The sequence below is a fragment of the Piliocolobus tephrosceles genome, chromosome 3 (assembly GCF_002776525.5).
Source record: "Piliocolobus tephrosceles isolate RC106 chromosome 3, ASM277652v3, whole genome shotgun sequence".
Taxonomy (NCBI): domain Eukaryota; kingdom Metazoa; phylum Chordata; class Mammalia; order Primates; family Cercopithecidae; genus Piliocolobus; species Piliocolobus tephrosceles.
In genome coordinates, this window is record NC_045436.1 from 141,393,158 (window position 1) to 141,420,200 (window position 27,043).

The window sequence follows — 27,043 nt, forward strand, 5'->3', positions numbered from 1 at the left end:
GAGAAAAGATTAGGGGAAGCATTCAGCATGTTATACATGCTCAATTAATGTTTATTGATATGGATTATTTTTCCAGAAGCCTTTAGATGACCAGTTATTTTACATTTTTGGACTAAAGTTAAATTTTAAGTAAGTTGTTTCTTTCATGAGTAAATACTCATAAAAACTACGTGAATTCATATAAGTAAAATTGTAATTTTCCTACTTTATTTGTCATGATACCTTTTTCTTAGACCTAAAAATGTTTGTATTTTTCTTTTTCTAGACAACAAGCTGGTGAGCAGCCTCAGCCTGCCTCTTTTGTTCCATCAGAGATGCTCATGCCACCAGGTTACGCAGGACAATTTTTTCAGCCAGCATCCAACTCAGATTATTATTCACAATCTCCTTACCTTGACAGTTTTGATGAAGAGCCTCCTTTGCTAGAAGATAAGTTAAGGAAGTGTTATTAGTGTGTGTACAGCTAGAAGAATAATAGCAATAATTAGCACTTAATGTGTGCTGTCAGGCTGCAGTGTACAGTGTTTTATATGTGATTGTTTCACATATAACAAGTTTGCTGAACCAAAACCCTTAAACTGTTGGAAGTTTGTTGCATGTTTGCATAGGGGAAATTGGGTGTAGATATGGGATATTCTGTGACATTGCCGTACTTATTAAATGCTCCTTCACTGTTTCTTAAATTTGAACTCCTTGGCCAAGAATAAAAAAAAATGAAGACATCTTTTGGCAGAGTAGTTACATCAAAGTGACCACCCTTCCCACCCAGTTAATGAAGCACTTCATAACAGCATATTTTATTTTCTGCTATGTTTTCGTGGGAGCAAAGTGGATAGTTTCTCAAATTAATATTTTTGTTGTCATGGTTGACATGGAGACAAGCCAGTATTTTTCTTTCCTGACTCATGCAAGCCCTTTCATCTCACTTGGCATGAGTAGGTGAGGAAGTATATAAATCCAGTAAATAACACTCCTGGTGGGAAGGTAATCCAGAGATTCTTAGAGCTGAAGGTCCTTAGGGGATTTTGGAGTTGCTCCATCCATTGATTTTTTTTTTTTTTTTTTTTTTTTCATGTGTAGCCAGTCTGTATGTGCTGTTTTTGGTCTTAAACAAGATTAATACAGTGCTAGAAACATAGGTGTTAAGACACTAAAACACAAGTGGATTTAAATTTGAGAACCAAGCAGAAATAGTCACTGGTTAATTGCTCCAAGACCTTTGCATGTAGTCAAGTGAAAAGGAATAGATTAAAATTTCCAGTATTTTACATCATAAGATGTAAAGATGTTTGCCTCACATGAACACAACCAACCACATTCTTCTTTCTTTTCCTTAAAAATGTAAAACCGTGAAAGATTTAAACTGTTCAGAACAGAACAGAGATTTATATAATCAATCTATTGGCTCTTTGGAAACCAATCAAGTTTCTGGATCAGTTATCTTTAACCAGTTCATTCTGTTTTGCCTCTACAAGTAATAAACACTTAAAAGTTACAAGTTATTCCAGTTAAACATTTTCCTTGGCTTTGCCAATATCTCTGCCTAATTATCTTCAGAATTGGGAAAACAGAGAAGCATAATAAAAATATAAAAATTACTTCAAATCTTGTCTCAAAGACATGACTATCATTAACAATTTGATGTATTTTCTTCTAATCTTTATTCTGTTTTCCTATGAATGCCTATGTATATGTACTATGCATGAATATACATGCATACTTTAAAATACTATTTTTTCAATGAATATATATACGTTCGAGTACTTAAGTATTGCATTCTTTTTATTTACTTTATGTCACGAGCATTTTTTTTTTTTTTTTTTTGGAGATGGAGTCTCACTCTGTTGCCCAGGCTGGAGTGCAGTGGCCCAATCTCGACTCACTGCAACCTCTGTCTCCTGGGTTTAAGCGATCCTCCTCCTTCAGCCTCCTGAGTAGCTGAAACTACAGGTGCACACCACCGTGCACAGCTAATTTTTGTGTTTTTAGCAGAAACAGAGTTTTGCCATGTTGTCAAAGCTAATCTCGAACTCCTGACCTCAGGTGATCCGCCTGCCTCAGCCTCCCAAAGTGCTAGGATTACGGGCATAAGTCACTGTGCCCAGGCTGTCACGAGCACTTCTATGCAAGCATTCTTTAAAGTCATTAAATATTATTTGAAAACAATTTATAATGGTTTCATAGAGTTCTATTATATAACATAACCATAATTTAAACACACCTTAAAGGTTATTCCTTATAGCAAGTAATGCTTTGCCATCTTTGACCTTTATAGAGTCTGTCCTTAGGATGTGGGGGATTGCTGGGTTAAAGATACTGACACTGTCAACTGATGTCAAAAATGGTGTTCTACTCAACTTCCAGAGTAGAATATGACACATCTTTGTCAATTTCATAGGAAAAAAGGAAAACGGAATACTTTGTACCTCTGGGTTACTAAAAAAATTTTGACATTTCTCATATGTGTATTGACTTTTTATTTTTCATGGCTTTTTTGGTTCAGATTTCTATAGAATCTAAAGAGTTTTCTTTCCTTGTTTATTTTTTAGGCATTTTATATAGTAATTATATTAATTATTGTCTACAATATGTATTTTAAACATTTTTCCTAGCTTGTGTTTGCCATCTAATTTGTTTATGGGTCATTGGGACATATTAAAAGTGTGATATTAATTTTTTAAACCCAGAATATGTTTCCTAGTAACATTTCTTTCCAATTGTTGTTTGTTTAAAATCTATTTCTCCAACTCTAGGTACTGCCTCTATCTCCTTATAGATGCTCACATTTTAAAATTATCCTTTTGTGTTTTTTGTTTTATATTGAAATTATTATTTAATAGTTGTTTAAGCTTAATATGTGAAGTAAGATTTAATTTTTTTCTGTACTGCTTAACTATTTTTTTCTGCAGCATTTATTGAAAATAATCTTTTCTACTATCTGAAATGTCTCTATTGTTGCATGAATTTACCACTCTCTATACATCCTCATCTAACATGTCTTTCAGTTTGAATAGAAAATATGTAATCGATTTTTATTTCCATTTTATACAGCTCAGAGTTAATTTCCCCAAAATATATAGTGTATTAGAACAGCAGTCCCCAACCTTTTTGGCACCAGGGAACAGTTTTGTAGAAGACAATTTTTCCACAGACAGTTTGGGGAGATGGTTTTGGGATGAAACTGTTCCACTTCAGATCATCAGGCATTAGTTAGATTCTCATAACAAGTGTGCAGCCTAGATCCTTTGCATGCAAGTTTACAATAGGTTCATGCTCCTATGAGAAACTAACAAGCTGATCTGGCGGGAGGCGGAGCTCAGGTGGTAATACTTGCTTGCCCACTGCTCACCTCCACCTCCTGCTGTGTGGCCCGGTTCCTAACAGGGCATGAGCAAGTTGGTATGAGTCCATGGCCCTGAGTTTGGGACCCCCAGTATTAGAAGATAGAGTACCTAATATAATTTTGTGTTTTGAATCTATGAAATATCTGGATTTTGGATCCAATGTGTTCTTCAAGCTGAGTGACTTGTGAAAGCCTCAAGCCTCTTTTGTCTAAAGATATGAAAAAGGCCGGGATATGTCTTTTTCAGATATAAAAAAAAAAGATACAATTTCTTGGATAGTGCATTAAATAACATTTACCAGTTTTTATTGACCATCCATCAGAATGGCTTATAAAATTATCAAGCTGTAATAATGAACATTCCTTGCACAGAAAGCATGTTGTTTCAAAAGAGTCCTTCTTTATTTCTTAAATATTTTGTTGTCTAAAATATTTGTTTGATTTTATGTAAGAATGATAAATTTTGCTCTTAATGTAAAATCAATATGTTAAATGCATTTTCAAGAATAATAGTAAATTCAAGCCTGTCAGATAAGAAGAATTACTGATATTTGGTATGTTGTATTTATAGCATAGCTTGACGCTTCTATATGAAAGGGCAGTGCCACAATTTGCATAGAAAATAGAGATCTTAATTCACTTTTATAGCATATGTATCATATGCTTTACTACCACTAGATGACAGCAAAACAATAAATTTTGCATTCAAATTTTACAGCAGTTTTATCTTTTATTTTGTACAATAAGATGTTAGAGTATCTATAATTAATAAATAGTTATAATCACTCACATACCTTATAATAAATAAAAAACACAATATTATAGAGATACTTTAGTAGAAAGCACATAAAACATTTTTCATTATGAAAATATTTATATGGGCTTAAGTTAATTTAATGTCTCATGGCTTGATGTTAAAATATGTGCAGGAGTTATGCCATTAAATAAATGGTTGACATCAGTAATGATGTTGCATAAAGCATTTTTCATCTGAATTTCTTCCAAAATAATTATATTTTTTGAGGAAAAGGTATTTGGAATTAAATACCACTTTATTTTGGTAAATACTGAAAATGTATTTTTAGCATAAATGCCAAAATTAAAAAATAAAGTTTGAGAACATAAGCTTCAGGTGAAATTAATTTAAAATTAATTAATTTTAAATATATAACATGTCTCAATTTTTAAAGTCTTCCCTTTCAAAAATTACATTAGACATTCTAACCTCCTTTAAGCTTGGTGAACTGCTCATATTCTTCAAAGTGTATGTTCATTAATAAATATACAAATGCACTGTGGAAATAAAGGATGAAACAAGGAAGCGGAAATGTAAATTATTTGCTATTAATTTAACTATTCAATTTTTTAAAGCTTAAAATAACAGATGTCATTCTGGACATGAAATGAATAAAACTTTATTTCTTGGTTTAGACCAGTGTCTAGCTGACCCTCTGAAAATTTCTGAGTTGTTAGAACAAGGGTCCTCTGTGTCATGGGATTTATTAAAAGTCTATCTTGTAGTCTGTGTACAGAGAGTCAGCTTTGCAAGGTATTTAGGTGATACGTCCCTCTGTAAAATAAGTTGAGCTATACCCCTGTATCTGACCAAAGAAAGTTACTAAAGCTTGGAAGGGTAGTTACATGCCAAATACAAATACATTCAGGAAGACAGTCCTTCACATGGAAGAATTGGGCTCATTTAAAAAAAAAAAAAAAAAAAAAAAAAAAAACATTATAAGATTAGATGAACATTGACCCGACCACAACTCTATGGTTAAACACGTGCCTTCTTGAGTCAGATTGCGCAGCGTTGAAACCTAGGTTTTCTATTACTGCTTTGTGTCTTCGGACAGATTAATCTCTCAAAGCCTTATATATCCAATGCATAAAATAGGGATAAAATAATAGCAATTGATTGTGCATTTATAAGACCAATTTATGTAAATCTTGTGAAGTCCATAGCAAATGCTCAGTAAATTTTAGCTTTCATTCTTCCTAGCCTCCACGTCACCCTTACTGACATTCTGAAATTATAGAAGGAGGATAACCAATTTGATTGCTGGTCCCTAAATAGTCAAGTCATACTCTTCTCTTTGAATGTTCTCTTTCTGTACCCTAGATACATCTTAGTTGATCTCTACAGGAGTGGTAGGAAAATAAACCAATGTGGTATCAATACTTATTTCTATGTTCAGGGTATGTCAAATGGCTAGGTATTTGCTTTATAGTAATGAGAGAAGCAGATTCTAGCAGAAGGATCTGTGAGGCAGCAGTCAGAAGTCTTTGAAAAATGGGAATTGGAGAAAAACAATTAGAAATTTCTAAATGGGTTTGGACTCATGAACACTGAACTTCACTGATTTTGGATACTTTATTTGAATACTACCATGTATAAAAGAGAAAGGTTAACTTGTCTCAAGAATTTAATCTTTGAATACATAGACTCAGCTTTACAGTACATTGACCTTACAAAAATATGCATGCACATCATGATCACTTTTACTTGCAGAAAAATCCCTTTTCCCCTCTGTGTAGTTTCATTCATTTAGCATAAAATTGCTCTTCTCATTAGGCATAGTGGAAGTAAAACCCCAGACTTGGACTCAGTCTCATTAGTTTAGTATAGTACTACTAATTTAAAAATTATGCCATGGCCGATATGACGGGATTTCAGAAGTGTCAGCAATTGAAAATACAGGAAAAGGGTCAGGTGCGGTGGCTCAGGGCTGTAATCCCAGCAGTTTGGGAGGCCAAGGCAGGAGGGTCCCTTGAGCCCAGGAGTTCGAGACCAGCCAGGGCAATGTAGTGAAACCTCATCACTATGAAAAAAAAAAAAAAAAATTAGCCAAGTGTGGTGGTGCTTGCCATAACTGAGACATGAGTCTCAGTTACACAAGAGGCTGAGCGGAGGAGCTGGGATCATGCCACTGCACTCCGGCCTGGATGACAGAGGGAAACCCTATCTCAAAAAAGAAATTAAAAAAAAAAAAAAGAAAATACAGGAAAAAGAACTATCTAGATGGACAATAGGATGAAATTTTTGATCTGCTAGCTACAATTTTATTTTTTACTGTATATTGCCAATTTCCCAATTTTTAATTAGATTTAAAGCTTGTATTTGCTGCATAAATCAGGGAATGTTTTCCTTGATGGAAATATTTCTCTAACACATTTCTTTTAAGTCATTCTTTGGAAACCAAATTACTTTTTGGTTTGTTTTTTAAAGATTTATATGTTACATAGAACTTGAGTTTTTGTGTAATACAGAACATAGAACTTTAGAAGGTATGATAGAACAATCAGATTAAAATGCTAAGTAAGTTAATCAGATATGTTAACGTTTAAAGAGTGTAACTTATTTTTATTTTTCTATATTTATATTATCATATGATCTATCTTTTTTTCCTTTTTACAGAACTTGGAATCCATTTTGATCACGTATGGCAAAAAACTTGGACAGTGTTAAACCCAATGAAGGCAGCAGATGGCAGTATTATGAATGAAACGGACCTCACTGGACCCATTCTTTTTTGCCTAGCCCTGGGAGCCACCTTGCTTCTGGTAATGTGTCACAGTAAGCACCAGATTTTAATGCTTGTCCTTGCCAGTGCTGGTTTTGAAGCAATACGTATAAATATAAGAGAAACTGTGTCACTTTACATAGAGAATTTTGTTAAGTGAGAGAGAATAATTTAACCATAGTGACAAAAATATGCTACCACTATGCTTTGCAACAGCTAAAAAGTATAAATTTAAATAGAATTTCAAAAATCAAGAAGGAGATCAAAGTAGGAGATCACTTATGTCTTTTTTGTTATTAAGAAAAGACTGTAAATCTGGAATAATGGGAGGAAAACAGTTTTGGGAGATATAAGGCCTACATTTTATTTTTTGTTTTTTGTGAGAGTTCTATTGTGACACTGAACAAGTCGCTTCTCTTTGGTCACCATTTTCTTTGCTGTGATAAATCTCCAGACTATTTCTAACATCTTAAGAGGTATGAGACTGATCTCCTTGTTTTGGGTTAGGCTACTAGGAAAAAGTTAATTTGCAATGACAACCTATGATTTGTTTACTCAGCCTACATATTTCCTCTACAATGTTAGTTTTCCACATTTTATGAAGACATTTGTTCCCCGACTTCACCATATGTCTTATGTATGCTTTCATTCTTTATATCTGGAAGTAATGGTATTAAGGGTCACTCAAAAAGTGACCTAAGTAAAGTTTAAAAGACATTCTAGCTCATAGTTTAGGAAAATGTTTCATTAAAAAAAAAAAAAGGGAATAAGAAAGAAATGAGAAAATGTCTCTGACTTTATACCAAGGAGGAGATGGCAATACAATAAAAACAGAGAATGATAAAGATGGTCAAGGCAGTCTGAAAAATGTAGTTTCATTAAGACACAAAGAGATAAACTAGGCAGAAGAAATAATATGAGAAATTAAACATTATAGGAAAAGCTCTTAACAATAACTATTTAGCCCTTTTCCCCATTTTCCTGCTCTTCATGTTCCATAATAATAATTTCTTCCAATGGATATACAATTTTCAAAAGTAGTTGTAAAATGCATTTGCAACTAAATAAAATTCTGCTTTTCAATTATTATATATAATCAATCAAAATACTGATAGCAATCTAGTTTCTGCAGGTAATTTGGCCAATAATAACATCATATTAATCCAATACAATAGTATTTAGTGATAACATCTTATTTCTTTTTACTACACCTAGTGCAAATACTCTGTAAATCAAACACTATACCAACTAGAGTTTTAATTTAATCTCTAACCTCCCTTCTTCTGTCTTTGTCACAGTAATTTGATAATCTTAGATTAACTGCTAAATAAGGCCATGTCAATTAATCAAATAGTCAGAAACAATCAATTTAATATATTAACTCATCTTTCTTTTTCAAGTCATTTGTAATAAAACAGCTGTTCTGTAGCAAAACATCACTGTTACCATCCCTTAAAGAACAGCATCAATTCCATTATGATTTCTTTTGGATGCATAATGTTAGTTAGAGTTATTTACATATCCCTTCTTATATTTTAAATACAAAGCAGTAGAGGCAAAAATTCTTAACTGGAAGCGAGAAAATTGGATCTACCCTAGCTTTGCCACTTGCTGTAATCTTTAACCTTCGGCTTCATATTTCTAGGCTTTCATTTCATTTTCTTCAAGGCAAAAGGAGTTTATTTAAGTAGCTCTTCAGGTTCTATTTAGTTCTAAAATTGTATAGAATATGTGAAAATATGTGTTTTCTGAATGTCTTTATGCAAATCTTATCACTTGAAATTTTACCATTAGATATAACTTTCAAATTGATTCTGATATAGAGCAAAAAGGACTCCCCCAAAACTCCAATTGAATATTAATTGAAGTATGATTTAATGCAGAATTCATTTGATTATAGGTTAATTCTTTCCTGGATATGTAGAATTAAAATGTAAAAGTGATTTTACTGGCTGATACAGGAATTTTGCTGGAGAAAGCAAAACTAAATCCAGAATCAATATCCAAATCTGTTTATCATCTCTGGAGTCATAAGAGTCATAGTCACATATGCTTCCTTCTTTGAGATTCATGCTGACATAAGACACCATTCTTTCAGTGGACTTTTTTTAGGCAAAAAGAGACACACCAAAGAAAACAGCTTCAAGCGCTTAGCACAAATTTAGTTTTACTTATTCTTTTCCCCCAAATTATTTTCATTTCCAACACCAAGAAGACAAATGGTTTAAAGCTTTTGCTCCATTTAACTTTTCTGGTAGGGCCAAGAGTGTGGTCTGAAAAAGCAACATGCATGGCCAATATAAAAGTGCAATCAGAAGAACACTAAGTATTTTAAATCAAGATGTGGTAATGAGGATGGTATAGGGAGGATCCTTAAAAATTTTGAGTTAAAAAAATGGAACATTTATTTTCTATTTCGATTATAAGCCCTTGTTAGAATTTGAAACAATTCTTTAAAATGGCAGTGATTTAGGCTAAATGGAATTACAACTTAAATTGGACAAACTACAAAAGAAAGACACGATGAGAGAAGTTCGTAACTGACGTGAAAACATACAACTTTACTACCAAATTAGCTTCATCTACTCCCTATTTGCCCCACTCCATTTGTAGAACTGCCTTTTCAGGACAGGAAGGTGCAGTTAGGTGTCCTTTGGCTGTAAGAGAGTTGTCCTATACCATTAAGACTAGCCCTACCTCATATTTATCCCATCCAAGTAAAATATTAAGTAGATGGTTTCTCTAATGCATGACAATGATGTGAAATTGTCTTTATTTTGCAAGTGGAGCAAACTCACCCAATAAAGCAGTAGATAGCTGATGTGTTTCTGCTAGCATGTCCATCGTTAGCATTATTTCATTAAATGGCCACAAGAATACAGAAGATATCATAAGAATTTATCAGTGGCTAATGCTGGAGACAATTCTGCCAGCAAAAGTCAGGAATATTTACGAAAGGACTTCGTAGTGATCAACGCTCCAACTGCAGAGGAAGAAGAATTCAGAATAGGTGAACACTTTTGAACATTAAAATAGCTATGACATTCTCCATTACCCTGATTAATTGTAAAATAAATATCTCTATAAGACTTCATAGATAATAGCATGGAGAAGGAAAAGTGGCAGCTAAAAAGCTCTTTCTCTCCTGAATCAACTTATCAGATCCTTCACTGTTTTTGTCTAATTCCCATGAAAACCAGAGACAGCCTATTCAACTTTTATCTAGAAGTTATGATCAGCATAATGTAAATATAAAAAATTAATGAATTTTTAACTGTAGTTTTGGTATTCTCAGAAAGCAAACATTAAAATATCCTCTTTTGAAGTAGTAGTACACTGTGATTTTCTCTGAATGCATTTACTGGGGCTTGTACTCACAAAATACTGGCTTTGTGAGCAATGGCTGTTTTTATGAGTTTTCCTCAGAAGACTGGTGGTGTGCTCTGAACACTACTAACTTCCTTTGACAGTACACCTTTTATGATTCATTACCAGTTAGTTTATATAAATCACTTTTTCATAAGGCATGGTTACTCAACCTGGCAATAGGTATCATGAAACATAAAAGGATTCTGTGGTCAACTAAGTGCTAAATTAAATAGGGTTAAATATGTGCCATTATTTTGGGACTTATTTAGGACTTGTAAGAGCTCCTGTTGATGTTCAGGACCTACATTTTAGAGCTGAAATACCTATGCTCAAAGCCAACCTCCATTGCTTAGCATTATATTACCTTGGGTAAGTTACTTATCCTCTCTGCACCTCAGTGCCCTCATGTGTAAAGTTGGTGTAATTATGATACCTATTTCATAAGGTGGTTATGTGGATTAAATAAATATATGTGGCACACTTAGAATGGGATCCAACATGATAAATCCTGTAGATGTTTGCTAATTTTACTAATATGCCTTATAAATCCCCAAGACTAAAATTGGATTTTTTATTCCTCTATTCAATCACATAATTATTTAATAAGTATGTGGACAAAATATAGTCTTACTTATGCCTTGTACTTTTAATAGACAATTTATAATAAAAAATAAGTCTAGAAATATTCTGTCTTCTTTGTAGCATGCTTATTCTGTCCTAACTCTAGTCAGAAGTGTTTGTTGTCAGAATCTGAATTCAAACCTTTGGCCATGTTTTTCCCAGAACTGCCAGTCTCCTGATGACAGTCCTACAAAGACAGGGAACGGCACTGAACTGACTCTAAGATGCTCTCTGCTTCGTGATATTCAGATTTCCTCTTGGTGTCCATTGTGTGTTCAAACTGGTTTGTTTTTTTTTTTTTTTTCCCACGTCGTTTCAGGCAGGAAAAGTTCAATTTGGTTATGTGTATGGCATGAGTGCCATTGGCTGCCTTGTGATTCATGCCTTACTGAACCTGATGAGCTCTTCAGGAGTGTCATACGGCTGTGTGGCCAGCGTGCTGGGTTACTGCCTGCTCCCCCTGGTCATCCTGTCTGGCTGCGCCATGTTCTTTTCATTGCAGTAAGTGTCAGTGTGCTCTCATTGACCTCACATGCACAATCATAGCCAAGGTTTGCCACAGTCATGTAAAAGCTAAGCCCTTTCTGATTGTTTTGGTAGTGGAACTGGGAAAACCATGGCTATTAAAAGCTACACATAGATTCAGAAAAGTAGGTCAGTTTTGGCCCAGGTGCTGTTGTTACTTCGGTTACTTAAAAAAATAAATTAATCCAAGTTATCTTTAAAACTGGCACTTTTTGGCTGAGCACGGTGGCTTGTGCCTGTAATCCCAGCACTTTGGGAGGCCAAGGTGGGTGAATCATCTGAGGTTGGGAGTTCGAGACCAGCCTAACCAACATGGAGAAACCCCGTCTCTACTAAAAATACAAAATTAGCCAGGCATGGTGGCGCAGGCCTATAATCCCATCTACTTGGGAGGCTGAGGCAGGAGAATCGTTTGAACCCAGAGGCGGAGGTTGCAGTGAGCCAAGATCGTCCCATTGCACTCTAGCCTGGGCAACAAGAGCAAAACTCCATCTAAAAAAAGTAAAGAAAGAAAAGAAAAGAAAAAAACTGGCACTTTTTAAGTTGTCACATTTTTCAATGTGAACTATCGTCATGTGTAAAATAACAACTACAGGAAATTCACTTGTTTGATTTTGGAAGAGTAAGTGCCTGGTGAACACTGATAAATTGCTTCAGCTTTTCACTCTGCCTTCTGGGCTGAAAACAACTATTCTTTCTCAGCTGGGCTCCTTGCCGGGTAGAATTCCCAGGAACCCTGATGAGGATATTAATGTTGGAGAATTTTATAACATACATGCTCAGTCAATATTTTTTTTCTTCCTTAATTTAGGCAATTAGTATGTGCAACTCAAGACCATTGCTAAGAATACAGTACATTAAACAACTCTAGAAATTATCCCTAATAGGTATTACTTAAATCAATAAATGTAGTACTTATTTGGTGTTTTAAAAATATGTTTGGTTTATTAATAGTCTGAGGCATTAGAAGCTATACTATAGAGCTTTTCACTTGTTTTGCTTTCGTTCAATTATTAGAAGTAGATATTTCTGTCATTTTCACAAATAATAAACACAATTCCCAACTTCAGAGTCAAACCAAGATCAAGTAAGGCAGTTTAGTTTGGTGGTGAAAAGAGTACTATGATAGGAGAGATCTTGACCTATTGTCCACTTCACCATGCAATTTTTGTCATCACTTTATTGCTTTAAAACTGGGCAGTAGACATCTCCTGAGATTTCTCCCAGCTCTCATGTCTTATTTTTCTAAATAATGCATTCTGTTTAGCACATAAGAAAGGAAATTCACTCTTGATCACCTTTCCTGCCTTATTATACTCCAAGTGACCAGACTTAACTATCTTATTTGCTCACTTGCCTCCGCAGTTACTTTTTGAAGATACCAGTTGAACAAATCTATTTCAACATTCTAAAAATATACAAAATGGAGCTTCAAGGATGAAGTGGGAAGCCACACACATACGTGCTTTCCCGTCTCATGTGCTCCTTACTTGAGCTGTGTCAGGCTTTTTGTGATGTCCGACAAAAACTTGAGAAGCAGATCTGGAAGTAGCAGGAATTAGGCACCCCACTGGAATGTAACTCTGTCTATCCTTCTCCCATGCCATTGGCCAATTTTTGAGACAAGTAGGGGAAAGGAAATCTATAGCTATAAGGATGTGAAGGCTCTCAATGCTGTATTTAAGAGAATTTTATGAGTTAGGATTTGAATATTGACAGATGAGAGGAGAGTGACTGCAGGTGACTTCTACTGTTTTTTCTAATTCGGATTTAACAGAAATATAAAATATTTAGCCTCTGTAATGAACTTGACTAAAAAATGCCTAACTGGCCAAGGGCTTTTGTTCGTATATTTCATGATTTTCATTTTACCACTGGAAAAAGTTGTTATGAATATTGTACCAAGGATATTTCAGAGGCAACTTTAACTCAGTAATCTCTTTTCTACTGGCACAGGCAATCATCTCTTTGTCTTTGCCGCAGGGGCACCTTTGGAACCGTATCATCCCTGATCATCATTGGCTGGTGCAGTCTCTCAGCTTCCAAGATCTTCATTGCAGCCTTGCACATGGAAGGACAGCAGCTTCTTGTTGCCTACCCTTGTGCCTTACTTTATGGACTTTTTGCCCTCCTAACAATTTTCTAAAGAATGTTTGAGACAGCATTTCAAAACTCTATTTGCTTGCTGTCCAGATTATTTTGGATATAAATTAACATTCAAATTTGATGATATGATTTTTGTTTTATTGCTTTTGAAAGAGTAGTAAGCAGAGAGACAAAGCAGCACTTAAGGGTGGTGCTCTAATAACCCGTTGGTTTGAATGATGTTTTGCTTTTGAGTTTGGTGCATTAAAACATTTCAAAATACTTAAAATAAAAAGGGATACAGTTGCTGTACTGATCAACCCTGCCTTTCTCAATAGATGTATTTCTGAGAAACATAAGTAAATAAAATCATATGTGTACTAAAAGGAAATCTCTAGTAAGCCTTTTCAGAAACTTTCATGACAACTCAAGCTGTGTGCATGTGGCTAAAGTTCCAATGTTCTGCACCTTTGGAGAGTTCAGGGGTATGTTATACAGGGTTTTACTTACCTAAAGAATCAAAGAACCTCTTGCTTTTCAATTCACTTACTTTAATAACTATTCTTCAGTCTCATTTAAATAATGCATTGACTCACCGCTTTTTCAAGCCCTCACTTCCTTCTTACTTAGTTTAGATGCCATGGCTCATTACTGTAATTTCTTTCTTGCATGTATCCTCAGCAATCTTGCCTTTTCTCCCTAAGTAGGTGAATGTTACTAGAAGAAATCCCACTTCATATTTATTGTATTACCATGCCTTAAATGGTCCCTCAGTACTACCCTTGAATCCCACTACATTCTCTTAAATTTACCTCCATGCTATCTGAGATGAATATATCACACAAATTCTTCACCGCTCAAATCCCCAACACTCCTTCCTCATGTTCTACTGTTTGTTTATTCTTATTTTATTGCAAAACAGAATCATCTAGAAGAAAAGTGCTTATCTTCCCACTTTCTTCTCTCTCAACTTACATGCACCTTTACCCATGTATACTCTTATTTTCCTCTCATCTCTCTCTTCTCTCCACAGCCAGCCCCTCCACCTGCATAATCCATATTTTCTCATCACCTATCATTTATGTCAGCACATGAACACGTTTCAGTAACTCTTATCTTAAAATAAAACTCCTTTGATTTAACATCTTTCTCCAGTTATGGCTCATTCTCTGCTCCTTTTTATTGCAAAAATTCTTGAAGGAGTTTTCTATTGTCTCTGCTTCTACTTTATCATTTCCCATTCTTGCTTTCCTACATTCTAGGCAATAATTTATCACCCTATTTACCAAGACCACCTTTGTCAAGTTAGCAACAATGCCCACGTCTTGCAGCATTCAGTGGTCAATGCTCAGTTTCATTTCGTTTGAACCCTGGCAGGTACTTATTTGATTACTCAATCTCCATTAGCCAATATGCTGAAGCACTTCTTCACTTAAATTCTAGAGTGTCACATGTTCTTGAAATTCTAGAGTGTCACATGTTCTTGAATTATTTTTCTACCTCACAAGTAGCTTCTTTTCAGTCTCCTTGGCTGACCTTTCCTCTTCTTCTCAGACTTAAATATCGTCTCTAATTCTCCCTTGCTAGATGAGCTCATTTTATTGGATAACTTCAAAATTGAATGACCCCTAAATTTCCATCTACATTCAATACACTTCTCTAAGTTCTTAACATATGTACACAACTTATACTTAATATTTCTATTTGATCGTTAATATGATATTCTCAATAATAGCATATCTGAAACAAAACCCTTGACTTCTATCCTGTCCTACCTGGCCCTCTTCCATATTTTCTCATCTTTATAACAAGAACCACAAATCACTCACTGGTCCATTTAAGAGTAGACAGTCTTGATTACTCTGACTTTCACATCCGACATCTAGTCTATCAATTATTTTGACTATGTAATCAAAACATGTCCCAAACGTCACCATGTGCCGTGGGCTCCTTCATTGCTCAGACTACTCCAAACCACCCTCCTCTGTTGCCTCACGGAAGTAGTTTCCTAACTGGCTTCCTGCTTCCATGCTTTCACCTCCACAGGCTTTTCTACACACTGGTGTGATCCTTTGAAAATGAAAAGCAATTATGTCATCCAACGGCCCTTTCATGGCTTTTATCCATATTTACAATAAAACTCAACCTCCTTTTTATAACTCAGAAGATTCCTTTTCAGAGTGGTCCCCAGAACAACAGCATTAGCATCCCTTGGAAGCTTATTAGGAATTCAGAATCACAGGCCCTGGCCCAGACTTCCTGAATCAGTGTGCATTTTAACCAGATTCCAGATGATTTACATGCACAACTAAGTTTGAAAAGTGTGACACAAGAAAGCCTTGCCTGCACAATCTCACTGTGTCTTAACTTTGTGACATCATCTCCTTCCATTCTCTCTCTTGGTCACTGGTTTTATTGCTGCTTCTCAAACCACCAAGTTTATCCACCTCAGGATCTTTATAGAAATTCAGTCTTCTTGCAACATTTTCCCCTCAGATCTTTCATGTTACACTTCTCCGTTCATATGTTACCAACTCAGAGAAGACTTCACTGGCTTTTTTTTTTTTCCAACAGTACATCCACCCAGATTTGCTCAGTCCACCCTATGCAGTAGCTGTTATAATTACTTGAAATTATGTTATTTATTTGGTTATTTGCTTTCTATCCTCCCCCAACTCCACAGAAAATAAACACTCTGAGGTCAAAGACCTTGTCTATATGCAACAGTTTCTGATAAGGAATAGGAGACTAATATTTGTTTATTCAATTAATGAATACATAAACGAATGAGACTGTGATTGGACATTGGTCACTGTGGTGAACAAGACAGCTGAAGATTGCAGCCCTAATGGAAATACATTAGCAGTGGACAAAAATAAGCAATAAGGAATCAATTAATATGAAATAATTAAAGAAGTATGAGAAGAATTCTAAGGTAGGAGTATGTGGAAAAGAAGGCAGGATTGTAGTAAACGTTAGACTGTTATGGTCTAATAACCCATTAATAGACATATTAATTAGCACAGAATTTTCTTAAGTTCTTGGTCTTTCTATTTGAGCTGAGATCCTTCATGGTGAAGCAAGAATGCCATTTATTGTAATGATTTCTCTGTAAAATCACCCCTTTGCCCTTTGCTTAGAAGTATACTTATATTACGGACCTAATTTTTTTTTTTTTTTTTTTTTTTGAGACAGAGTCCCACTCTGTCGCCCAGGCTGGAGTGCAGCGGTGTGATCTCGGCTCACTGCAAGCTCCGCCTCCCTGGTTCACACCATTCTCCTGCCTCAACCTCCCAAGTAGCTGGGACTACAGGCACCCACCACCACACCCGGCTGATTTTTTTTGTATTTTTAGTAGAGACAAGGTTTCACCATATTAGCCAGGATGGTCTCGATCTCCTGACCTCGTGATCCACCTTCCTCGGCCTCCCAAAATTCTGGGCTTACAAGGCATGAGCCACCGCGCCTGGCCTTATGGACCTAATTTTTTTTCCTCTTTGGAAAGTGCTTTTACTTTTAAAAAGATAAAACTAAAAATTACTCTAAATTCAGCATGTAAGTTGATGTTTTTCTGTGTATAAAAACAGTCATACACAGAAAAGGTTTGATATTTTTTACTGTGAAAAATTATAACCTCTATATTTAAAAGTGACATAAAGAAACTACTAAATATTCCATAACAGCAAGAAATAAGAGTAAATTATATTTAATAGTTCCTAATGACAGAGTTGTGAAACACCAAAGAATTAATGTACAAAGAAATACAGATGATTTATATGAAAATAATTATAAAACATTAGAGGTTTATTTTAAGCAGACTTAAATTTACAGAAAGATAAACTATATCCCTGGATGAGAAGACTGGACTTCATAAGTGAATCTCCCCCAAATGAATGTGTATGTTTAATATAATCTCAGTTAAAATCCAAGAGGCATTTTTTTAGAAAGTTGACAAATTGATTCTAAGGTTAATCTGAAACATTAGGCAAATATATAATATAACTGTGAAGAATTGGAAAAAAAATCTAAAACTTTATGACAATTGTTAAGTAGATTATTGTTCATCTCTGTAATTGAATGCTTGGTAACTAACAAATGTTTTGGAAGAATCATGACAGGAGAAAATAAACACAGTAAGTTTTCACAATTTTGATATTTACTGAGGATTTACCATGGGCTGGCCTGGGTGCTTTACATTTATTAACTCATGTTTAATCCTCACTGTAATTGTATGAAGTACACTTATCATCACCTCCATTTAATAGGTGAGGCTACTGAGTTACAGGGAGGCTAAATCACTTGGCAAAGGTTACACAGCCAATGACTAGGATTTGAATAAAGGAAGCTTGATTCCAGAGCCCATAATCACTGCATAACACTGTCTGTAAGTAAGCAGCAACGTGTCTACTGTTCATTCTACTAGGGTTTATCTTTTCTTTTTCATCTTGTCCAATACTAGATAGGGCCAATGGGCTTTACCTACAAGGCAAAAATAATACTGTAATAAGATAGAAGAATCCAGAATGTCTAAGTGGATTATAGTGGTACCTGTATGGCTCCTGGATTCATTTCTGAACTGTAATTGAAATGAATGATGCACATTTAGATCTAGTTAGCATTTATGTAAAAAATTTCACAAAATATCATTCTCTCCCCCAATTCCAAGAGGTGTATACATTGTATGGATTTGTGTGGAATGAAGATATTTTCCTTTTAAATTTATTATATACTTTGTGAAATGTATCTGCAGTCAGTAAAATCTGTTACAGAACAAATGAGAAAGTGTAAGAAAACACATTTGGAGTGCACAACGAAAAATATATCTTTTTTTCCTTTATCTGAGAATGTAACATTTTCCATTTTTCTGTCTTTACTGTTTGGATGAAAGTTGCAGATTATTACTAAGGGCAAACGGCACATTTAGTGGCAAGAGATGGCCTTCATTTCAACAGGAATGATTGGGGACATGGGCTGAAAATAAAAGTCCTGAATTACTCAGACTCAAGTGCCCCAGTTCACAACAGTTTAACTAGGGCAGTGGCCTTTGTCACATTTGATGACAGATGCTTTTCTACTCTGCTCTGACTCCAAGTGAGGGATGCCAACTGTAAACCCACATTGACAAGCTCCTGCTCCTCTTGTTCTCAGAGCATTATAGTTTCTATTCTGTTTCTCTGACACAGTCAAGAGTCTATAGCTTTCTAAATAGATTTTCATATTTGAGTAAAAGTATCGAATAATTTTTTTTAAATTTAAAAACCAACCAGTCTATGTCACAGAGAATCCTTGACGATGGTGACCAAATACATATGTTCAGAAAAAAATTGACTTTTTTGTGTGTGAGGTAGGATTCATAGTCTTTTACACTGCTGATTAGCCATACAGACTGGTGAAAATATCTTGAACAGAGACTTTGACATAGAAGAAAAAAGGAAAGAAGTAAAGCAGGAAGGAAGGAGAAATCAGTAAATCCTAGGTTATCATCCTGGCTCTGCCTGTAAACAGTTTGCTGTATTTGAGACCATTACGTAGATTTTTGAATTTCATATTCTTTTCATGGAAAATGAAGTGAGTAATGCAGAGTTTGAAAGGGCCTTGTGAGGACTAAATAAGATGCTGCATATAAATTACCTAGCCCAGTGCCCTGCATATAGTAATTACTCAGTAAGTGGAAACTTGCCACAGCTGTAATAGATCCTCAGGGATAAGATTTTAGGAAAGTCTATTTGCTTTTCTGTAATATCATGAATAAAATAATGGGTGAAATATGATGACCTTAACTGACATACAGACTTAATGGAAAACAAATATTTTGGCATGGTGGTGCAACTGGTGAGGGAGATCATGTCAAGGTCAGCTAAACTTTTTGTTAAGTATTACTAGAAATATTAATACAATTTTATGAATTTGAGAGAAGGTCCTTTGTTGAAGTTTCATTATTTGGCTGCCAAGCATCTGAATATTTTATATTGAAGGCATTTTCCATATCCTAAAGCAGGGAGTTATTCCCTCTCTCTGATCTCTGGCAGCTAGTGACATATGAAATAGGATCAGCCAATTTGGTCCTTTTGTTCAGCACCTGGAATCCTGATAAAATGATAGACGGGCAGAGGAGCAGTTAGAAATATTCATGAAAGCTGAAGGGCAGATTCTGGCAGTGGTAGTAACTATGCATATGTAGCTGGGTCCGTATCTGTAGAACGAGTTGAACTTGAAGACTTGGGCTGTCTTCTCTACCCAGTCTCTCATAAGATCATGCACTTTTAGCAAGCTCTGACCTCTTACTTTACGGTTGATTTCATGATCTAGCCTATACCCTTCTTATAAATCCTATTTCTTTTTATGTTAACTAGAGCCAACTTCTGTTGTTTGCGTACAAGAACTCCTAAGGTACTGGTAGACTAATGAACATTTCCTCTCCTGGCATCACCAAACCTTTGGAGGGCATATTAGGTTATCATAATAGAGAAGGTCGAAATACACATTATTCGTTACGTTATCTGAGAAGACACAACCATTATATTGTATGTAGCACTCACAAGCAGAACACTTAGCACCTAAACTGTCACTGTAGAGGTATTTTTATCACACAGAACAACATAGACATGTCACTTGAAACTGACTGTAATTTGAGGAGAGATTTTTAGTAACTAGAGTATAATTTCCAGACTCTGGGAATTAAGAACTTGTGTATTATTTGTCCCAGCTGCAAATCTTGTGAGACAGATTGAAGATGCTATTTGCTGGTGTATAATGTGGTTCAGAGATGAGCCTTGCTGGAAGGAAAGCAGCATGTGAGGAAGAACGTGTTGAGTATTTCACTGAGGCAGAATCCAGGGCCAGAGCAGCAGGAATGACAATGAATACCAGCCAATGGCAGAGCAGTCCGAGGGATCCCACAGACCCAGTGACAGGGCACACAAATCCTCAGTTGCTGCCTGTTGCCAGTGGAATCATCATCTATAGGTACTGCAATCTGTCTTGCATTTTAAAATGTGAACACTGGGAATTCATCCCTATTTAATAAAAAGCGTGGGACTTATAGATAAGCAACTATTCTGAACTTCCCCCAAAGGAATCATTTATTGAACTGACAGGGGTGAGAGAAGCCAGTCCAACAAGTATAAGCAAGGTTGTTCTTGTGTCAAAGGCATATTAGAGGAACTTTTACAGAATGCTTTCAAATTTCTGGGATTTGCTTAGAATGCGATTTTTTAGAGAGGCCCCAATGTGCCATTTCGTTTCTGTGTTTAATATTCTTTATTTGCCAAGGGAGTTTATTGGAGGAAATCCAAAAAAAACATATAGAATGAGCAAGGACATTTTTATTCCTAGCATTATTTTTGTCAACACTGACTACAAAAGCATTTATTTCCTATCTATTTGGATCTGACCCTGGACTTGTCCCTCTGCGGTAAATCATAGAGCCTGGCCTAATGCTTCGCATACCTATAACCTTTACCCTATGTATCTGCCCTGGATCATCACTGAGCATTGCTTAATTAAAATGATAAATCAAAAATGTAAATAACTCCTCCCTGATGAATCATATGCATTAATACTGACTTAATCTTAGAAATCAACTTCCAGCAAGATTTCCCAAGTTAAATTCCTTTCATCAAAATTCTTTTTAAAAAACCTCTCATCATTCATAAACTTGGATAAAATAAATCCTTTAAATAGCCATTAGTATTGGCTTAAACATGATATTTTCATGAATTATTATTTTTAAATAATGAGAAGGTCTATTTACTAATTTTTGCTTTCAGTCACAACTTGAACTAATCTCGAGAAAATTCCTCTTAACTTGAGAAGAATGAACTCATCCAGAATATTTTAAAATGTCTTCAGAACCACCATCCTGGTTCCAACACACAGCTTCATAAGGCTTCAGAATTAGTAGCCCTTTTGTTGTGGAAAACTCCTAAGTGACCCAGAGCTGCCAAAATGAGGCTTCTGCCTCACTGTTGGGTGCGCATACAGTCCCCAGGGTCAGTGGTGTGTTTTTCATATGCTTCCACTCTGGCTTTCTACTTTTTTTTTTCTTTCCATGGGTAGAAGGAGAAAAAAATATTATATATGTATGTAATAGGTTTGAAGGAAGGAGCTAAAGAACCAATATATAATAGACACCTATTATTTCAGGGCTTTATGTAAAATGTCTCATTTCATCATCAGAAAAAGCAATGATACATTATTTTAAAGAAGAATCTAAAGTAAGAGAAGATGATGTCCTTTTTCTATGTTCCCATGGCATCCTGTGTCTACCCCTATTGGAGGTATTATCACACTGTATTGAAAAATCTACTTATTTGTCTACATCATCCATGCAGTTTAAGTGTCTTGAGTATACTCTATTCAGTCAGCTTGCTGGGACCTCCATAACAAAGTACAACAGACTGGGTGGCTTCAACAATGGAAATTTACTGTCTCACAAGTCTAGAGGATGGAAGTCTAAAATCAAGGTGTCAGCAGGTTTGCTGTCTTCTGTGGCCTCTCTATCTGGCTTGCGGATGGCCCCCTTCTTGCAATGCATCTGCCCATATGACATCATTTTACTTTATTTACCTCTTTATTTTATTTTATTTTTATTATTATTTGAGACAGAGTCTTGAGCTAGCCAGGCCTGGAGTGCAGCAGCATGATCTCAACTCACTGCAACCTCCACTTCCTAGGTTCAAGCAATTCTCGTGCTTCAGCCTCCCAAGTAGTTGGGATTACAGGTACCTGCCACTGCGCCTGCTTAATTTTTGTATTTTTAGTAGAGACGGGGTTTCACCATATTTGCCAGGCTGGTCTCGAACCCCTGACCTCAAGTGATCCACCCATTTCAGCCACCCAAAGTACTGGGATTACAGGCGTGAGCCACAATTATCCTCTTTAAAAACCCTATCTCCAAATGAAGTCACATTCTCAGTTACTGAGGGTTAGAATTTCAACTTAATAAATTTCGGGGTACAGGGAACACAAGCAAGCTTATAGCATTGCCCATATTGAATCATTTTTATATCTTCACCATCAAGCATTGGAAAGGATGTATATTGGACACTCAGTGAAAGAAGGGTGATGCCAAAAGTAGTGCTTATTTCTATCATATGACCTTTTTATTCAAGTCATTTTCTAATCTCTTTCTCAATCTGCTACAGCTTCTTTCCCATACCCCTTATAACTCTCTGCACTTCCCATAGGATGTCTCAGGAAAAATGGCCAGTGCCGTCAATTCCTTTCCTCTCTGTACTCATGGCCGTCTCCCCTTCTTGACTCTCGACTGCTTGTACCTAATTTGACTAATAGAATAGTTGAAAATGACATTGTGAAACTTCTGAGTCCGACCTTTAGGCAGACTGGCTGCTTCTGCTTCCTGGCTCTTGAAGTCTTGAACTACTTTCTAAGAAGTTCAGGCTCCTCTGCTGAAATGAGACTCCACATAGAGGAGCTGGAAACGGAGGTGCTAAAAACATCAGTGAAGAAGACATCTTGTGCAGATAATGTCTACCTTGAGAAAATAATGCTGATAGGAACTCTGACTAGAATTACTGTCTCTCCCTTGAACCCTCTCCCTTGACATCACAACTACTTCTAGGCCCATTTGACTTTGCTGAAGCCCCTGCTTCAATTTTACTGCCTTGAGGATGGATAGAGTATCACAATGATAGAGAATTATTTCACACTAGCCCAGTGTACACAGTAGGCAGTGAGGGTAGTCTTGTCTTCTGTCCTTTCCCAAGATGCTAGCTGGCTCAGTCGTAAGAGAATTCTAAGTCTCTAAACAATTTAATAAAATTAATACATTTTTAGGACAACTTTTGCACTTTTAACAAAAAACCAATTTCATATAATTTGAAAACTATTCACTGGAGCAACCATCCACAGAATGGTTCTCAACTATTCCTGAACCTGAAATGTCTGTTCAGAAGCAATTGGTACTGTCAACATTTCTTGTACGATTTTAATGAGAAAAAAAATTAAAAGCAGATTCTCCATACGGCCAGTCATTAATCACTGCAATGATAGCTGGGAAGTAAATTAACTGATACTGTAACCTCTTCCCCTTCAGAAGCTAAGGAATCATAAAGGTACCACAGGAAAATTGGTTATATCAGAACACGTTTCTGAGGAAGTGAATATAATTAAAAATATTAAAAATCAAATTTTTAAACATTTATTTTAAAAGAAAGACATCCTGAGAACTTCAAGTGTAGAGACAATGCTGAAATTCTCATCTCTTCATGTCACTTCCTGTGTGCTGCTCAGGCCGGGCCACCACCTGCTCCAGGGCACCCCTCTGCATCCATTGAGGACTTAGGATCCTTATTGTGTCCTGCTCTTTCCTCAAATGTTGGAGTAATCCCAAAGGACGTGCAGGACCATGTAGACTGTGTGTCCTGCATCACGTCTTCCAAGAATCTCCATGACTGCAGCATTCGATACCCCAGCTACACTCTGGACTTTTCTGTTTCCTAGAGTTGTTTCACCTCGAAAGAAAAATTGCATTAGGATTCTCAGTCCCTCAATTCCTTCATTTTACTTCAGTGTTCGTCTCGCATCCTAACAGATACAATTTTTGTTTCTATCCAGGGCAGATAACATGGTGTCACACTCTCAACTTCCTAAGCCTTTTGCCCTTCTGCCAACTTGTTTTGCTAAACGTCACACAGCTTAAATTGAAACAAACTCTTGGTTTCCTAATTCCCTGCTTGGTCTGATGGGAGCTGCTGGACAACTGTTGAATCACGCAACCGTACAGATGAGTTTGATTTCATATTTATAAGCCAAAATGTCAAATGAATTTTCAAAGCAACTCAATAAGTAAAACATATTTATTATAGAACTCATAAAAGCAGACAAACAAACAAAAACAGTGTAGAGAAAAAAGGCACCCATAATACCATCACACAGAAAACTGGGGATCAGCTTTTTGGTGCTTTTCCTCCCAATCTTATTTTTACACATATAACAGGAATAATGTGCATGTTATCTTATAAAATATCCCTTAATATTATAAAATTCACTTAGAGTAATGTCACAGAATTGATTTCCAGCATCTAATTTTTCATGGTTCCATATTATTCCTTTTTTTAGACACTGTATTATTAATCTTCAACTTTCCCTTACTAGTGGTTATTTAGATTATTACTGACCAGCAACTCTAACTTTTTATTTAGAATGCATTTTGAAAGATAGAATTCGGGAGCTAAAGAAAATAACGGCTTAAGGTTCTTGATGCACTTTGACAAATCAATTTTGAAAATATTGAGAACAACAGATTCCAATGACAGTGGAAACAAGAACAATTGTTTTATCCTGTACTTGGCACACTGAGTAGCTTATATCACCAAATGTGAGACCATACATGATCAGTGACCAAAGTAGCACTGATAGCACTTAAAATTCTTTAAGTGAGTAAAAATCGGATATATGTGTGTTTTATCTCTGTGATTACTAGTAAGATTAAGCTTTTCACTTTATAAGTTTCTTAGCATCAATTGTTTTTGTGAATTACTTGTTCACAGTTTTAAAGTAATCATTTGAACTATTCCTAGCTATCTCATTTCCAATTCCACAACTTCCAAGTTTGCTTCCTGCATTTTAGATGGTATTTAGTTTGTCTGGCAAAAATATTTCTTCTTCTTTATCCCCATACATTGTCTTCTGTACTGTGCTGGTTTATTTATGGGCAACTCAGATTTTTTTCCCATTTTTTGCCTGTTACTTTATATCACATGAGCTAGAACCATGGGGATTATATTTACTTAAATTCCACTAGCTGGATTTCGGGTAAGATTTCAATACATCTTTTATGCAATATGGGGTAGGCCAAAAAGAAGCAGAAACCATCATTCCTCATAAGCAGCAGTGGCCACACACATGGGTTTTGGCAGAAGGCAAATGTGAGGTTTTTCCACCTTCTGGGTGTTTTCCTGCCAGCCTTCCAATTTGATGCTACAGGCAGCTGAGATTATGCTGGCATTTTTCTACAATACCCATATAATTTAACTCTTGTATGCTAGCAGTTCCCTGTAAGGAGTCCAGCTCAGCTCCCAAATTCTATGTGTGATCTTTCAGGCTAAACCACAGCAAGGGTGGAGAGGCTTCCCAGGGGGAAGTCACCCTCCCCACACCAGACTTGTTGCACTGCCAGTCCATTGTAGTTTTCTGGAGGGAACTGCAGCCAAGGAATCAGGCACCCCAGGACTAGCCATGCTCTTTCATGGAGGCATTTTTATTAGGCCCAAGGGGTCTTCATCACTTTCCAGGAACCTCCTCCCAGACCTCAGTAGAGGACTTGCCTAAGGCATTTCTCTCCATTTTGACTCCATACCTGCCAACTCCTATTACTTCCCCTATGACTCCCCAATAGGTTTTCCTTGCCTGCTGCCCAGATAAAGCCAATTTATCAAGACAGGGGAATTGTAATAGAGAAAGGGTTCAATTCACACAGAGCCCACTGAATGAGAGACCAGAGTTTGATCATTCAAATAAGTCTCCCTGAAAATTTGGAGACTGGGGTTTTTAAAGGATAATTTGGTGGGTAGGGGACAGGGAGTAGGGAGTGCTGATTAGTTGAGTCATAGATGAAATCATAGGAGGTCCAAGTGTGTTCTTGCTGTCTTCTGTTCCTGGGTTGGATCACAGAACTGGTTAAGCCAGATTGCCAATCTGGGTGGCACCAGCTGGTGTATCAGAATGCAGGGTCTGAAAAATATTTCAAGCATCAATCTTAGGTTTTACAATAGTGATGTTATTCCTAGGAGCAACTGGGGAGGTTCAGAACCTTGTGGTCTGTGGCTTTATGACTCCTAAGCCATAATTTGTAATCTTATGGCTAATTTGTTTGTATTACAAAGGCAGCCTGGACCCCAGACAAGAAAGGAGTTTGCTTCAGAAAAGAGCTGTTATTATTTTTGTTTCAAAGTTAAACTATAAATTCTTCTGAAAGTTAGTTGGCCTATGCCCAGTAATGAACAAGGACAGCTTGGGAGGTTAGAAGCAAGATGGGGTCAGTTAGGTCAGATCTTTTTCACTGTCATAATTTTTGGAGTTCCTCCATTTGGCTCACAAATTCATAAAGAGGCAGAAGCATTCGTTTGGGGCTCCTCAGTAGTGATATTATGCTCACTGTCTGAGCTGCATCCACCTAGTTCTTGCCCAGTTGCATTTCTAGGGGAAAAGTGGAACACTGAGGAGTCAGTGTCTGCTTATGCTCAATGCTGTGATCTTTGTTTCCCTGGGTTCTAATATGCTGAGTTAAATCTCTTCCATATCAAATATCTAGAGATGTTTCTTTTGTTCTGATAGAATCTTTACTGAATCTGTTACTTCTAATGGCAAAAACCGCAATTACTTTTGCACCAACCTAATAATATTTCTTCTTTTTCATCCACTTTACAGGGAAAAATGTTGCATTTCCTCCTCAAGGTTAATAATTCATTCTCTCAGTCATTGATTCATTTAAACATGTTTACTGCATATCTGGTACTATGTAATAATCACTGGAACTGTGTTAGTTCCTAAGAATACAAGATGAAGGAGATCTGGTCTATGCCTTCAAGGAGTTCTTGTCTTATTCAGGAGAGAT

At 36.1% G+C, this 27,043-nt stretch overlaps 1 protein-coding gene across 1 annotated transcript in view; it reads left to right on the forward strand.

Annotated features, from left to right (window-relative positions):
• Positions 1 to 13,525, forward strand: part of YIPF7 (Yip1 domain family member 7) — a 29,352-nt gene extending 15,827 nt beyond the window's left edge. The window contains 4 exon segments of the mRNA XM_023224560.1: positions 266 to 444; positions 6,759 to 6,904; positions 11,174 to 11,355; positions 13,363 to 13,525. Coding sequence (XP_023080328.1) covers positions 266 to 444; positions 6,759 to 6,904; positions 11,174 to 11,355; positions 13,363 to 13,525 — 670 coding nt within the window.
• The last annotated feature ends 13,518 nt before the right edge of the window (positions 13,526 to 27,043 follow it).